At 38.7% G+C, this 12,184-nt stretch overlaps 1 protein-coding gene across 6 annotated transcripts in view; it reads right to left on the reverse strand.

The window, feature by feature from the left end:
- Window positions 1-12,184, reverse strand: part of RPS6KC1 (ribosomal protein S6 kinase C1) — a 92,117-nt gene that overhangs the window by 21,673 nt on the left and 58,260 nt on the right. For all 6 annotated transcript variants that reach the window (XM_050709611.1, XM_050709612.1, XM_050709613.1 and 3 more), the window contains 2 exons: window positions 9,531-9,578; window positions 7,806-7,938 (listed from right to left, as the gene is read on the reverse strand). In XM_050709611.1, coding sequence (XP_050565568.1) covers window positions 7,806-7,938; window positions 9,531-9,578 — 181 coding nt within the window. The remainder of the gene's footprint in view (window positions 1-7,805; window positions 7,939-9,530; window positions 9,579-12,184) is intronic.

A 12,184-nucleotide genomic window follows, 5' to 3' on the forward strand; every position in this document is an offset into this window, starting at 1 on the left:
GAGTCTGTCTCAAGTTGCATGGTGGTGACTACTCTCCATCTGCTGTCTCAAAAGAAAGCAACAACTAGGAAAGATCAAATGGTTTAGTGCCCATAACCAGAATCTCACTGAATCTCAGTGAATCTGTACTGAATCTCAGTTCCCAGCTCATGAGCGATGTTAGGGAAGACAGACTAAAAACTACTGATCAGTGAGTTTGGTAAGGGGAAGAAAATCACCACATATTAGTAGGATATTTTAAGGATCTGTTTCTCTTTGAAAAGAGAAAAAAAATATATTTTTTTAAATTACTTTTTAGTTAAATACGGATGATTTTCTTCCTATAACTTCAGGCCTCAAGAAAGGTCTTTATGCATTACGCAATGATTTACGAATATTTTAAGTTACAGTGGCAAACCAGTTCCTTCATATCAAAAATTCTAAAAAAAAAAATTACAGTTCCAAACGTAATCATTAAATATATAAAAATACAGAATAGGACTCTGTTTCCAATACCACACATTTTTAAGAAAGATTACAGATTACAATACATACGCTGCACAAAACAAATCAAGAAGTTACTGTATCTCTTGCACGAGCCAAAGAATTTGACTTTAAGAAGCTAGAAAGCCACCTTCGATAACTTAAGGAAAAATGCAAAGTCAAGACATTTTAATTTATAAGACTGTACAGAAACGCTGGGAAGTACAGCTCAAACAAAACCTTTGTAGAAGAAAAGAATAAGTATCCAGCCCACTGGGCATCTTTTTTTCTTCCTTTTTTTTTCTTTTTCTTTTTTTTTTTTTTAAACTTCTTTGGGTAAAACAGAGTTTTATATTATGTTTTTTTCCAAAATAGACTCTTTAGTAGTTATTTTTAAGCACTCTCCTTATCAGGCAAAATTCCTCCAAAAAGTACAACAAAAGAAGAAAGTATTTTTCATTGCCTAGAAACAGGTTTTATATATTTCCAGGTATTTCAAAAAATAAGTTATCAAAGGCAGAAAAACCTTGATACTTTAAAAATGCATTTGAATAATACAATGTGGAGTTTTCTTGCTCTCCATCCCCCTGGCTAAGACAAGACTTGTTTTTGAAATGAAAAAAAAAATCTCACTGAAAGTAGGCATATTAAAAATATCAAGAGGGAACTCTAACAGCTTGAGTCCAGTGGTAAAGATGACAGTTTAAGATCTATTGATTCACCCACTTTCTGCCTGCAAGCTACAAACGGACCTCGTGGGTCAAGATGACCCTTGCCACCTTCCAGAAGAAGGCAAGAAAGGATGCCAGGAAGATGAACAGGAACAAACTGAAGCGGTGCTCCCAGAGAAGTGATCAGGGCTGCTGTACTGCATACACACTTCAGCTACTTACCTGAAGACACCTACAAACGTGCCATGCCACAGGAGCAAGGCACAGCTCAGGGAAAGCTCTCTGCAGAGCCCTCGGCTGCTGCCAGTGCCGCGAGCAGGCAGCCTCCTGGGGCACCGACGCACTCCCAGCTTGCTCGGCCGCCCTGCATCGGTGAGAGCCAAGGGCCCTGGTCCTGACGAGCAGGACCTTGCTGCTGTGAGAGGCAGGGCATCCGTGCAGACTCGTACTCACACCACTTGCCTTCAACACGAGACGTTACACGGCTGGTCAGCAGGGCAGGGGCAGAGGCAGGGCGCTGCCGTGCCTTCTGAACCCTGCAGCCTCTGAGTTACTGTTCTTAAATTCGTTTGGTAAAAATGTAAGTTGTTCATCCCATAGTCAGCAATTCTTTTTCTAAGCTTATGTTTTCACCTGTATCCACGCTTTTGCTAAGGAATGGCAGGAAACAAAATACCACAGAGGAGAAAAAAGAGAAAGACACAGAAAACACACGTTTTTATATACGTGTGAAAGACATTCTCTTTTCCACACTTCCATCCATCATAAAAGAAGCAACACAACAGTTTAATTTTACCCCAAGATTCTGATGGAATAGTATTTTTATGACAATTAATTTTCTTTAAAATTTCAATTAAATTATTTTGAGAAAACAATGCTTGCAAAATGACTTTGCCCAGTTTATTAATTAGGCAAGGAATAACTCAGGGCCTTTTCACACTGAACAATAAAATCTCATTTGACAACCACCCCCCTGCTGCATTTAATATGGCACATTATATCTCCCCATCCCACCTGCATTATACTTACTAGTACAAGCAAATACTAAACATTTCCACCTTCGTATTACTAGTATTTATTATCACAGCACCGCTTCACAAATTTCTTCTGAAAACACAAATCTCAGCTTTCAAAGGGTGCTCCCAGAACATGACCCACAAAGATCCATGTTACATTTCTGCAGCATTGTTCAGTGCCTGGCACAACAGCATCTCAACTTCCAAGCATGGCTTTAAATGCTAATATTACCATGGTATTTCTTCCTCAGTAGTAAGGAAATTATTTTTAATGGAGGCCTGGGTTGGGCTTAGACCCAAGGATCCAGAAAGCTCAGTACCTTGTTTCTGCGGTCTACCATCACATTTTTTTCTGTGTCACTACTGGATACCAGGTAGGATTCTGCATGTCACATCTGAAGGGCTCTCACCAACCTAAATGTTTCACACCCTTTATTAAGGTAGGATGGGTCTGAACTGTCTGACGGTATGAAAAGTGTAAGAATTCTCCTCAGCACAACTTTGTTTTTCACCTGTAGACAGGTCAAGCTGCTCTTGGGACAGCTCTGGTTTTCTGCTTCCTTCACCTGACTTCATGCAAGATTTCATGCAGTCTCCTCCAGATCTTGGCCTCTACTCAAAGTTTTAGTGTAGCTTAAGAAAGGAATAGACTCAAGAAGGACTAAGGAAGGAAAACAGACACATTGAGATCAGTCCTTCAAAACCCTGCAGAAAACTCAATGGAAAAGTCAAGAGGTTCAGACTGTGTTTTTAAAAATGTTCGATTTCAAATGCTTTCAGCAAACCTAGAATTTACACAAGACAAAAAATATCTCTTTATCCCTACAGGATTGAGAAATTCACAACTGTCTACCTGTGAAAACAGAACTGCAACAATGACTCATTTTCCTATTAGTAAGCCTGTTATTATCTTACCTTTTTAAGAAAGAAGTTGCTCATTAATAGTCACTTGGACTGAGAAATCACAGTGAAAATAACTACTTGCTGCAACTCTAATTTGGAGTTAAATGCAAGTAAATACAAAAAAAAATTGATTATGTCCAAATATGTTTACACACACATTTCAAGACTGGCCTCCTGGTCAAGTGGAGCTACATAAATAAATGCTATTCAATAATTGTGTTTTATAGTGAAAAACAACAATTTTATTCCTTTTTGAAAATGTCCAATTCAGGGTCAAACAAGAGTGATATTCGTATCTGGGTATATAATTATGCCTTTATGAATGACATACTAATAATCTTTCCCCCTCTCCCCATGTGTTGTGTAAGATCAAGAAAACCCATTAGCAAGCCATGCTAATATAGTATCAGGAATCTATAAAAACTAAAATTACAGAAATCAATCTAAACAAGTAAGCTTCGGTCACTGTCAAATAGTCTAACATACTAAACAACCATAAAAGCTATGATTTTAAGCTAAAGTTTATTAGTATTTAGTACAATTTCAGAAGCACAGTATTAACATAATTAATTATTAAAAAAATTTTTCTTTAACCACAAATTGGCTCTGCAACCAGTCTAGCTTACTCCTTCTGGTTTTATTATCACAAAAAAAAAAAAAGGCAAAAAATCAAAGCTCCACATTCTTCTTCAGTTATTTCATGTAAAATTACTTATTAGAAGTGCCTTACTTCATCGTACTTCCAATACTCTGGACGTTATATCTGTCCTTCAAGAGGCAGAATCTAAAATATTAATGTTCCAAAAAGAAAAATCAAGAGGACATTTCAAAATAAAGTGGCCAAGTGAGGAAGCTGGATAGGAATTTTGTAAGGTGTTGTTTTTTTTTTTTTTTAATATTCTTTCAAACACTTCTACTTTTTTGTTGCTAATAATAGGACTTAGAAGGAGGCACATCAAAGAGAAGGAGATACAGAGACTATACTGTACACATCATAAGATAAAAGGAAATCTAACAGATCAGCAAATTCAGTCTCCTAACCATGCTTTTGTTCTAGCTCACATGAAAAAAAAGTCATAACCTGTTGGATGTTTTCTCACTCAGTACTCAGTCACTTACCATTTCAGCTCCACACCCTAAAGACTGGCTAAATGGCCATATTCCAAAACAAATCATTGGCTTTTGCTAGCTTGGCCCATGATGTTGCTCTGAAGGACTATATATTCCAATTCCCGCAGAAGTGGAATGCAGCTAAAAATGTGGTAATCACTGTATTAAGGAAAGCCCAAACTAAGTCAAAGCGAACAACCTGGGATTCCAAATCATTGTGATCGGATAAAGAAGGAAAAACAGATTACCAAAAAACATCTGCTTGAATTATTCTCCAAAACCTGGCCAAACTCTCTACATCACTGCATAAAAATTTGTTTATGGCCAGGAGTACCAATCATAAGTTATGCACTTCATGTGAATTAATATTCCTGCTGGAAAAAGAACAGCCTTACGGTTTTCTTAGAATCACTGTCCTTCTTTTCAATAAAGACAGCTACTGCTAAACTTCATCATATTAATATACAATGACAACATATAATTATGTTTGCACAGTTTCTAGGCCAAAAGGGAACCAGACATGCAGGAATTATCATGATACAATAATAATATTTCACAGCATCCCAATGGCAGCCACAGAGGGGTTGCAGCATATATAGGAACTGGAAGCTCACCTCAACCTAATCTCTAACATGACAATAGCTACAAACACCAGTTTTATCTATAGGGCTGCTTCCACTGCTGCTGGTGAATCTCTGCTATGAAGTTTGATAGTTTAGGCAAAGCTCCCACTTCACAACGTACTTCAAGCAAAAGCTTTTATTTCAAAGCAGCCTCCTGAAAAAGCCCCTTGCCAAGGACCAGATCACCTTTCCTACCTTTTCTGATCTCCCTCTCTCTCGTCTTTATAGGGAGTACTACCTCCTTTCCTAACAACAAATCTGCAGCTTTGCAAGCCAGAACACTACCACGTTGTTTTCTTTCAATTCCTGTGTGCAGCAAGCCTCTTCAGCATGAAGTTTCTTGAGTGCTCTCCAGATTGATAGGAACTCCAGCTTATTTATGCTTAAAGAGATTTGACAGCTTCTAACAGCCACTTAAACTTTGATGTCCCATGGAAGCCCCCCAGCCTATTTTTGAAGCATCTGTTTCTAAAATTTCTGGAGTTGTTAGTGCCAAGAAGAAGCGAGGCCTTATTAACATCAGATTGGCTCTCTACCACACTAGAATTTGGCAAGTGCTTTCCAACAAAGCTACAAGATAACTTTATGGACTTTCATGCTTCTAAGACACCCTCGAAGCCTCCAACTGCAGCCAGGACAGAAGCCTGTTAGAGGACCCAAGACCTCGCTCACCGATCTGAGCATGTAACTGCAATATGACTTACTGGAAAAAAAAGTTTTCATTTTGAGCAAAAGTTTGGAGTCAAACTTTCAGAATTCCACGCAAAACCCAATGGTTTAGGCTGAAATTAATAATGCGATTAAGATTTACTATAAACAGGAAATAGGCTCTTAGTAAATACATAATATCTGTAACAAAACATTAAAAGACCCTCTGAAAACGAGGCGAAACTCTTTGCAGTTTATAACTTACACCCATAAGCATCCAAGTCAAGAGAACCCATGCATCATGTACCATCAGCAACAGCCCTCACACACATCGAAATCCCTTATGGTCCCTACAGCTCCTCCCCAGCATCCTCCCTGTTTCTTCCCACATTCGCTACCCTCAGCTCCCCTTTCAGCAAGTACTCATATCCCATACGTGCCCCCTCCCCCAGCTCCACCTCAAAATAACCCACCTCCCTCCCACGTCTCCTGCTTGCATGCATTTGTCCCACAGCTGGGAGAAATGCAACATGAGCTGTCGCTGCCTCCAAGGGTGTGTTTGCTGACTGGCCAGCCAACATGAGAATGCTTCACAGACACCACCTCTGCCGCTGGCAGATCAAACAAACGTCACTGGGTTTTGCATAAGGCTCTAAGTTACACAAACCTGATTTACCAGGCTCTTGGTAAATTTAAGATCCTTCCTGACAGAACTCAAAACGTCTGTTACAGCCAGGGTTGGTAAGAGCAGGAGATTAAAGCCAAGCACTTCTCACTGGATTTGTGACCATGTCAAAGATGACTAGAAGAGAGTCATTCCTTCTTAAAGAAAACACCCCATCCATGCCAAATGTTAAGCTGAGGTTTCTGTTCTTAAATGGAAGGGCTCTGACCAGGCAATGTCTCCATTTTTATCACTGTCATCACAATAAAACTATCACTTTCAGGAAACTACCTTTGTTAACCAGTCAAATTAAATTAAGCCTTTCTTAAAATTTCTGTTCTCTCCATCTGACCACTACATCACCACATTTCACTACTACTATACCCAGTTTTCCATCTGTCTTGAGAAGGGACATTCTTCCCAAAGAGAAGAGGAAAACTCCAGGTCTTCAGACATTGCAGAAATATCAGGAACAGTATTTTCTAATTTGTATTGTATCTGGTCTCCAATTCTTTGATTATGCTAGCCTTAAGATCTGTTGGTATCAGACAAGGGTCTGGTTTTTGTTTAACTATTACTTCTCAAAACAAACCATACCAGTTTAAGTGGAGATTGCATTTCAGGTGATAGCTTTTAAATTTTTTGCCTGAATTACACACACCTCAAGAAAAGTAGCATTGTACAGAGCTGCACCGTAACCCTCCGAGATCACCATCAGACAGTACTGTAATGTGAGGCATTTCTTCATGCCTCACTGCCCATGGCAAAACCATGTCACACATAGCAGAAAAAAATCATTCGTGTTGTATAGGTAAAGTTAACTGGCCTCATGTGACACAAATTGTTCAAGAAAAAGGCAAAATCTAAGTTATTAGGAATAAAAGAAATAATATTCAATGTAATAAAATTATCTTCTCTATCAGTTAGCTTAGTTCCTTCCAATAATCCATTCTGACTGAATTATTAACATTTCCTAAAAAGAGAACTATTAGCAAACCCCAAATTTATATTCTGCACTCACTCTAAATAAATATGGGTAATTACATTTGGGGAATATTTAAATCCAGGTGTTAGAGGAAAAAATCAAGACATAATTATTTTTTGCCACCTGTTCCCTGTTTTAACATTTAACAGGAATTTCATAAATAGTTTGAAGGCACAACTCTGTGGTTCTGCTTTGAACTCCTACGTGATGCCACTAGCTATTTTCTTAAAAACCCAGATCAGAATAACTACGTGATATTAACCAATAGGCAAATGCTCCTTTTTTTTTTTTAAGCAGAGCTATTAAACTCTTGTGGGAATACTTGTCATTTTAACTATAAGATACTAAACGCTTTACTAGCCAAAGTTCACAAAAGACTTAGCCAAAGACTATTTCTCAGAGATGACTGTAAACACTACAGATATTTGTTGCAGTCGAAGCACTCACTCTCCTGTAGAAAATAAACAGTTGGAAGCTTTCATTATCACTACAATTTAAGTAACCCATCAAGATTCGAGGCTATTTGAAACAGGAATCAAATCCACCACAAAATGAGGGGAAAAAGGAGGAGGGAGGGTGTGGGGTGTCTTACATGACACCTCTTAGGCATAGTAAAAATATTTTAATTAGAGATATAAAAGATTAATTTGACACTGAAATGTACCATTGATTAAAAGCCTAAACCTTTGACTCTTCAGCAATATACTTAAACAAGAGACAAACCTTCTGCATGCTGTAACACGAGAAAGACAGACTCCTCGGAGATGATGTACTTGTGCAGACACACCATGTTGGGCACACAGCGGGGGATGATGGTCGTTCTGCTCCTGCTGTACTCACTACTTTTCCTTAGACCCTGACAGAGAACAAAAAGGTCAGTTGTACCCTCAGTTGCCTTTGGAGCCTGCTGTGCTCTGTGTTTATCAACCAAACTAATCTATCCGAGTTACTCTGGGCTTCAGAGAAACCACTCATCTGCTGCTCTATGCCCCTCGGTCCCCCGAGGCTGTGCTGATGGCATCTGGCGCATTTCCAGAGAACAGAAGATGGCACAAAGCTGCCATTAAAATCAATTACATGGGTCAATGTTTTTATTAGAATCTCTCTCAAACTAAGTCATCAGGATGACACTCAGTTATTTCCCTGTGACCTTTTTTAAAAAATTTATTTTTGTGTGTGACCAAAAGACACTATTAAAAAATTCAATTCAAGTTCTAAAGACAAAAGAATGCCCTAGACTTACAGGTAATCCTCACATTTCCATTGTACTTTAGTAAAGACAGCAACAACAACCACAACAAAAAGGAAAGGAAGGGATTAGTCTCCTTGAGAGGTAATGATTTTTGGGAGGTAGCACAGAGATGAAGTTGCCAGAAGTGAAAAAATTGATGTGGGAGGGAGAAAGGGAGGCGAGAAAGGAAAAAAAAAAATTATGTCAATAGTGTGACCTATTACAATATTGATAAACATAAGAAGTTAAATGGGAAATTCAATGTTACCCTATCTGCCAGCAGATAAAGTGAGGTTCCAAGATACAATATTCACAAATAATCCTCTCTGAGGAACAAACAGGTTTTCTGTACCCTACATATACTTAAGACAAATCATTTCAGAGGCCAAATGCACAAAGTTAAGGCAGGGTTGTAAGCCAGACCTGAAGCAAAGTTACAAAATATTAACAAATAATTATAGCTCCGTGTCTGGTACATCGTTTTCTTAGCCCTTCCTCCTATCAGCAGAGTCATTCATTTCAATAGCCCCAATAACAAGACTCAGACTAAACTAATTCTCAGCATCACAGATGCTCCAAGCATGTTGGGATCTTGATCTGAGCATTTTCTGAAAAAAGAAAGAGTAATGTAAAAAAAATTATTACAAACAATTAACGATTCATTACTTTAATAGTTTAGTAGCATTACAGTCATTTTTCAGAGCCTATTGATGTAAACCATAGAAAAGCAATTTTGGATAAGAACAGTCATCCATTTCATCTGGAATCTCCTTTGGTCGATGTCATATTCTTCAACTAAGGGAAGCCCAGACATGATGAAGATGTGGATGTACTGGGGCTAAGAAGAATTTTTATTTTAACTTCTTTAATCAGCAGCACGTATATGCTCTGAGTCAGCAGGGTTTTAGAGATCTTTTAAGGACCACATTGAAACTGTGATTCTTCACCAAAGCCTGCTGAGGTATTACCCTCAATTACCAGCAGCAATTCAAGTTGAGTAAACCAGCACATATGAGCACTAGAGAAGTTATACAAAGAAAGGAATGGAAAGCAACCGAATACTGAGAAAAAGAATTCCAGTGCCCTTAAGAGGGATCTATGTATTAACATAGTAATATACCACAGAGATAACTCCGCACATTAGATGCACTGATCTTTGTGTGGTGGTATAAATTAGGAGGCCAGACTGTTAAGAGAAGTAATAAGACTTTACTCACCTTCAGTATAAAAGTCTGCTGTGTTCTCGTGTCCATTACAAGCAAAACCTAAGGAAAAAGCATTCAGAGAAATATTTAAGATTCATGAGTAACATAACAATATGAGATTCTTAAACTTAATGTTGAATAGTCTTGCAAAGGATGTGATGTAAGTTCTGATTTTAAAAAAAATTAAAGCCCTGCAGCATACATTTGTTAACCAGTCTTTTTCTTTTAAAGGAAAATTGAGGATATAGATCTCTAGAGAACTACCAGATTGTCACCTGATTCCCAATCAGCTAACTTAAAGAATGAATCCTGAACTGATAAAAGTACTTTATAACCAGAATCCAAATTACAGAAATGCAACAGCAGCGACAAAATAAAACACAAAAAGTAACCTTCACACAGCATTAGTTTCCTATGTTACTTCATTTAAATCCCGATTTATTTACTTTTTTTCCAACTCACCGTACCTACCTTCCATATTTTTCCCCCCATTAGGCTTTCTATCCACCGAAGGTTTTTCTTTCTAGCAGGTTACCAAATGGTTTTTGGTTTTCTTTGCCTTTTTTTTTTTTTTTTTTTTTTTTTTTTTTGAGAGAGAGGAGCTACATACCTTCTTTCCAGGAAGCTAACCTAAAAGCTGACCAGGCACACGCCCAAGCCACATGAAAATGTTTTACGAACTATATACAGCCACTGCTGTCTCATTCCTCAACTGCCCTTTTCGTTTTGCAACATTCATAAGCCACAACGGAAACAAGTTGCAAAGAAGTTCCTTTCCTGTCTGTAAACCAGTATTAAGGTGACAGCAAAAACAAGTCTTCAGTTAGGGAAAAAAGAGTGGACAGGTTCGCTGCAGAAAGGAAAACACCTACAGCTGCAGAGAACATCTCTGCCAAGAGCATATTACCTCTGCTGAAAGCACTTTAAGCACAGCACAGTGACGACAGGAACACTAAGCTATGTCTTGCCTCTTAGCAAGCTCTGTTTGTTTATGTGCTGAAAACAAAACAAACAAAAATTATATAAGTATATATATTTGGGAAACTACATCTTCAGGGAGCTGGAACTCTCTGCATCTCTGTCTTCAAATCATTGTGCTTAGGATTGTTTGTAAACTCCAAGAACACAGATGTACTTGAAAAGCACCAGCTGCAAGCCAGCCACAAAAACAAGTTCAAGCACAAGACCAATCCTCCTGGAGAAACAAGAACAAGATAGGCACCCACTGTTTATTTACAATAGACATCATAAGCTCCAAGTACAAATAGTCAGATTCAGTTACAACAAAATATTTAGGCTGCAAAATTAAACACCTAAAGGATTGAAAATGCAGCACTGGGGTTACTACACTTGGAGGTCCATAGACAAGACGCAGCAACTCCGCTTAAGAGGTACAAGTCAGCTCACAGCCAAAAAGACATCTTGCAGGGGAGTGATGCGTCAGGGCAACACGGTGCTGGGTTCGTCAGCTGCAGGACAGCACAGCACTCACTCTCCCTTACCTCCACTACGTGGGGCAATGAGGGAGCTGTGCCCACTGTCTCTTGAAGGCTGATGCCAACCAAGTTCACCTGCTGACCTTCTCTACACCAAGGGGAACCACCAAAAGAGCTGGCACATGCTGTGCCCACGGCAAGGTGAGAGGTAAAGATGTGCATAAGGCCAAGGAGGGGAGGTTGCGGGCAGCACCGTGCAGGCTTTCCCAAAGCAGTGGCTGCAGCAGGGAAAGCGCTGCTCTTTGGGATGGCCACATTCAAAATGCTGTCCTTGTTCTCTCCCCGTTGGACTCCTGAGCACCTCAAGCAAGAGGAAGCGAGTTGGAGTTTTTTCTCACCGTCGCTTTTGCCAAATTTCACCAAAAGAAATAAAGCAAGAGCTATTTCTCCATCTCAAAGACTTCCTCTTCTACTAGGGTTGCACCCAGTATTAAAAGCCATCCTCTACCTTCTAGTGAAAAAATATCATCAGAAGTTGCAATTGCTGATGGTTTTTGAGAAAGGAATGACAAGAAGTTTCCATGTCAATGGCATAAGCCCCTAGGCCACTGAGTTTCTCCAAACAATTCTTCAGGTCTCGTACTTGGGTCTTCCAGAAACAGTAGAAACCAGCTGAATAAACGATAACCACAAAACTGTTTTTTGTTATCCTTGCTTAATCAAAAAGGCATGACAATAAAAAGATATACAAACAATAAAGAAAACCAAAAGAGAAAAATAAAAGCCACTTTGCAAGAGGTGCCAAAAGACAGATAAAAACGGTTCAAAACAATTACATGTTTACAGTCACTTTTTTCTTGTCCCAAGTTTGTTTGTAACTAGACACTGTTCACATTGAGGCAATAAATACAAGAACATATGTGATTTTTTTTTTAAATGTGCCCTTTGACTGTCAATATCTCCCAAACAGGTGTTGGCTAAATGATTATAAATTGGCCTCTGGATACACCTCTTCAACTGAGCCGTACCAGGACTGGCGATAATATAATTAGACCTAAAAACATCAGGCTGGTGAATGCTTTCCATCTGTTTGGCAATAATGTTTAGTTAACAATAGTCTTTAAAAGAAGCACCTTCAACTTCAGTTCTTAAAGTTATTTATAGGGCCATTCTTAACACACCAGCACTCTTGCTAACAAGAGCTTTAGCCACTTGGAAATTATTAGCCAT

The sequence above is a fragment of the Cygnus atratus genome, chromosome 3 (genome assembly GCF_013377495.2).
Source record: "Cygnus atratus isolate AKBS03 ecotype Queensland, Australia chromosome 3, CAtr_DNAZoo_HiC_assembly, whole genome shotgun sequence".
NCBI classification, from domain to species: Eukaryota; Metazoa; Chordata; class Aves; order Anseriformes; family Anatidae; genus Cygnus; species Cygnus atratus.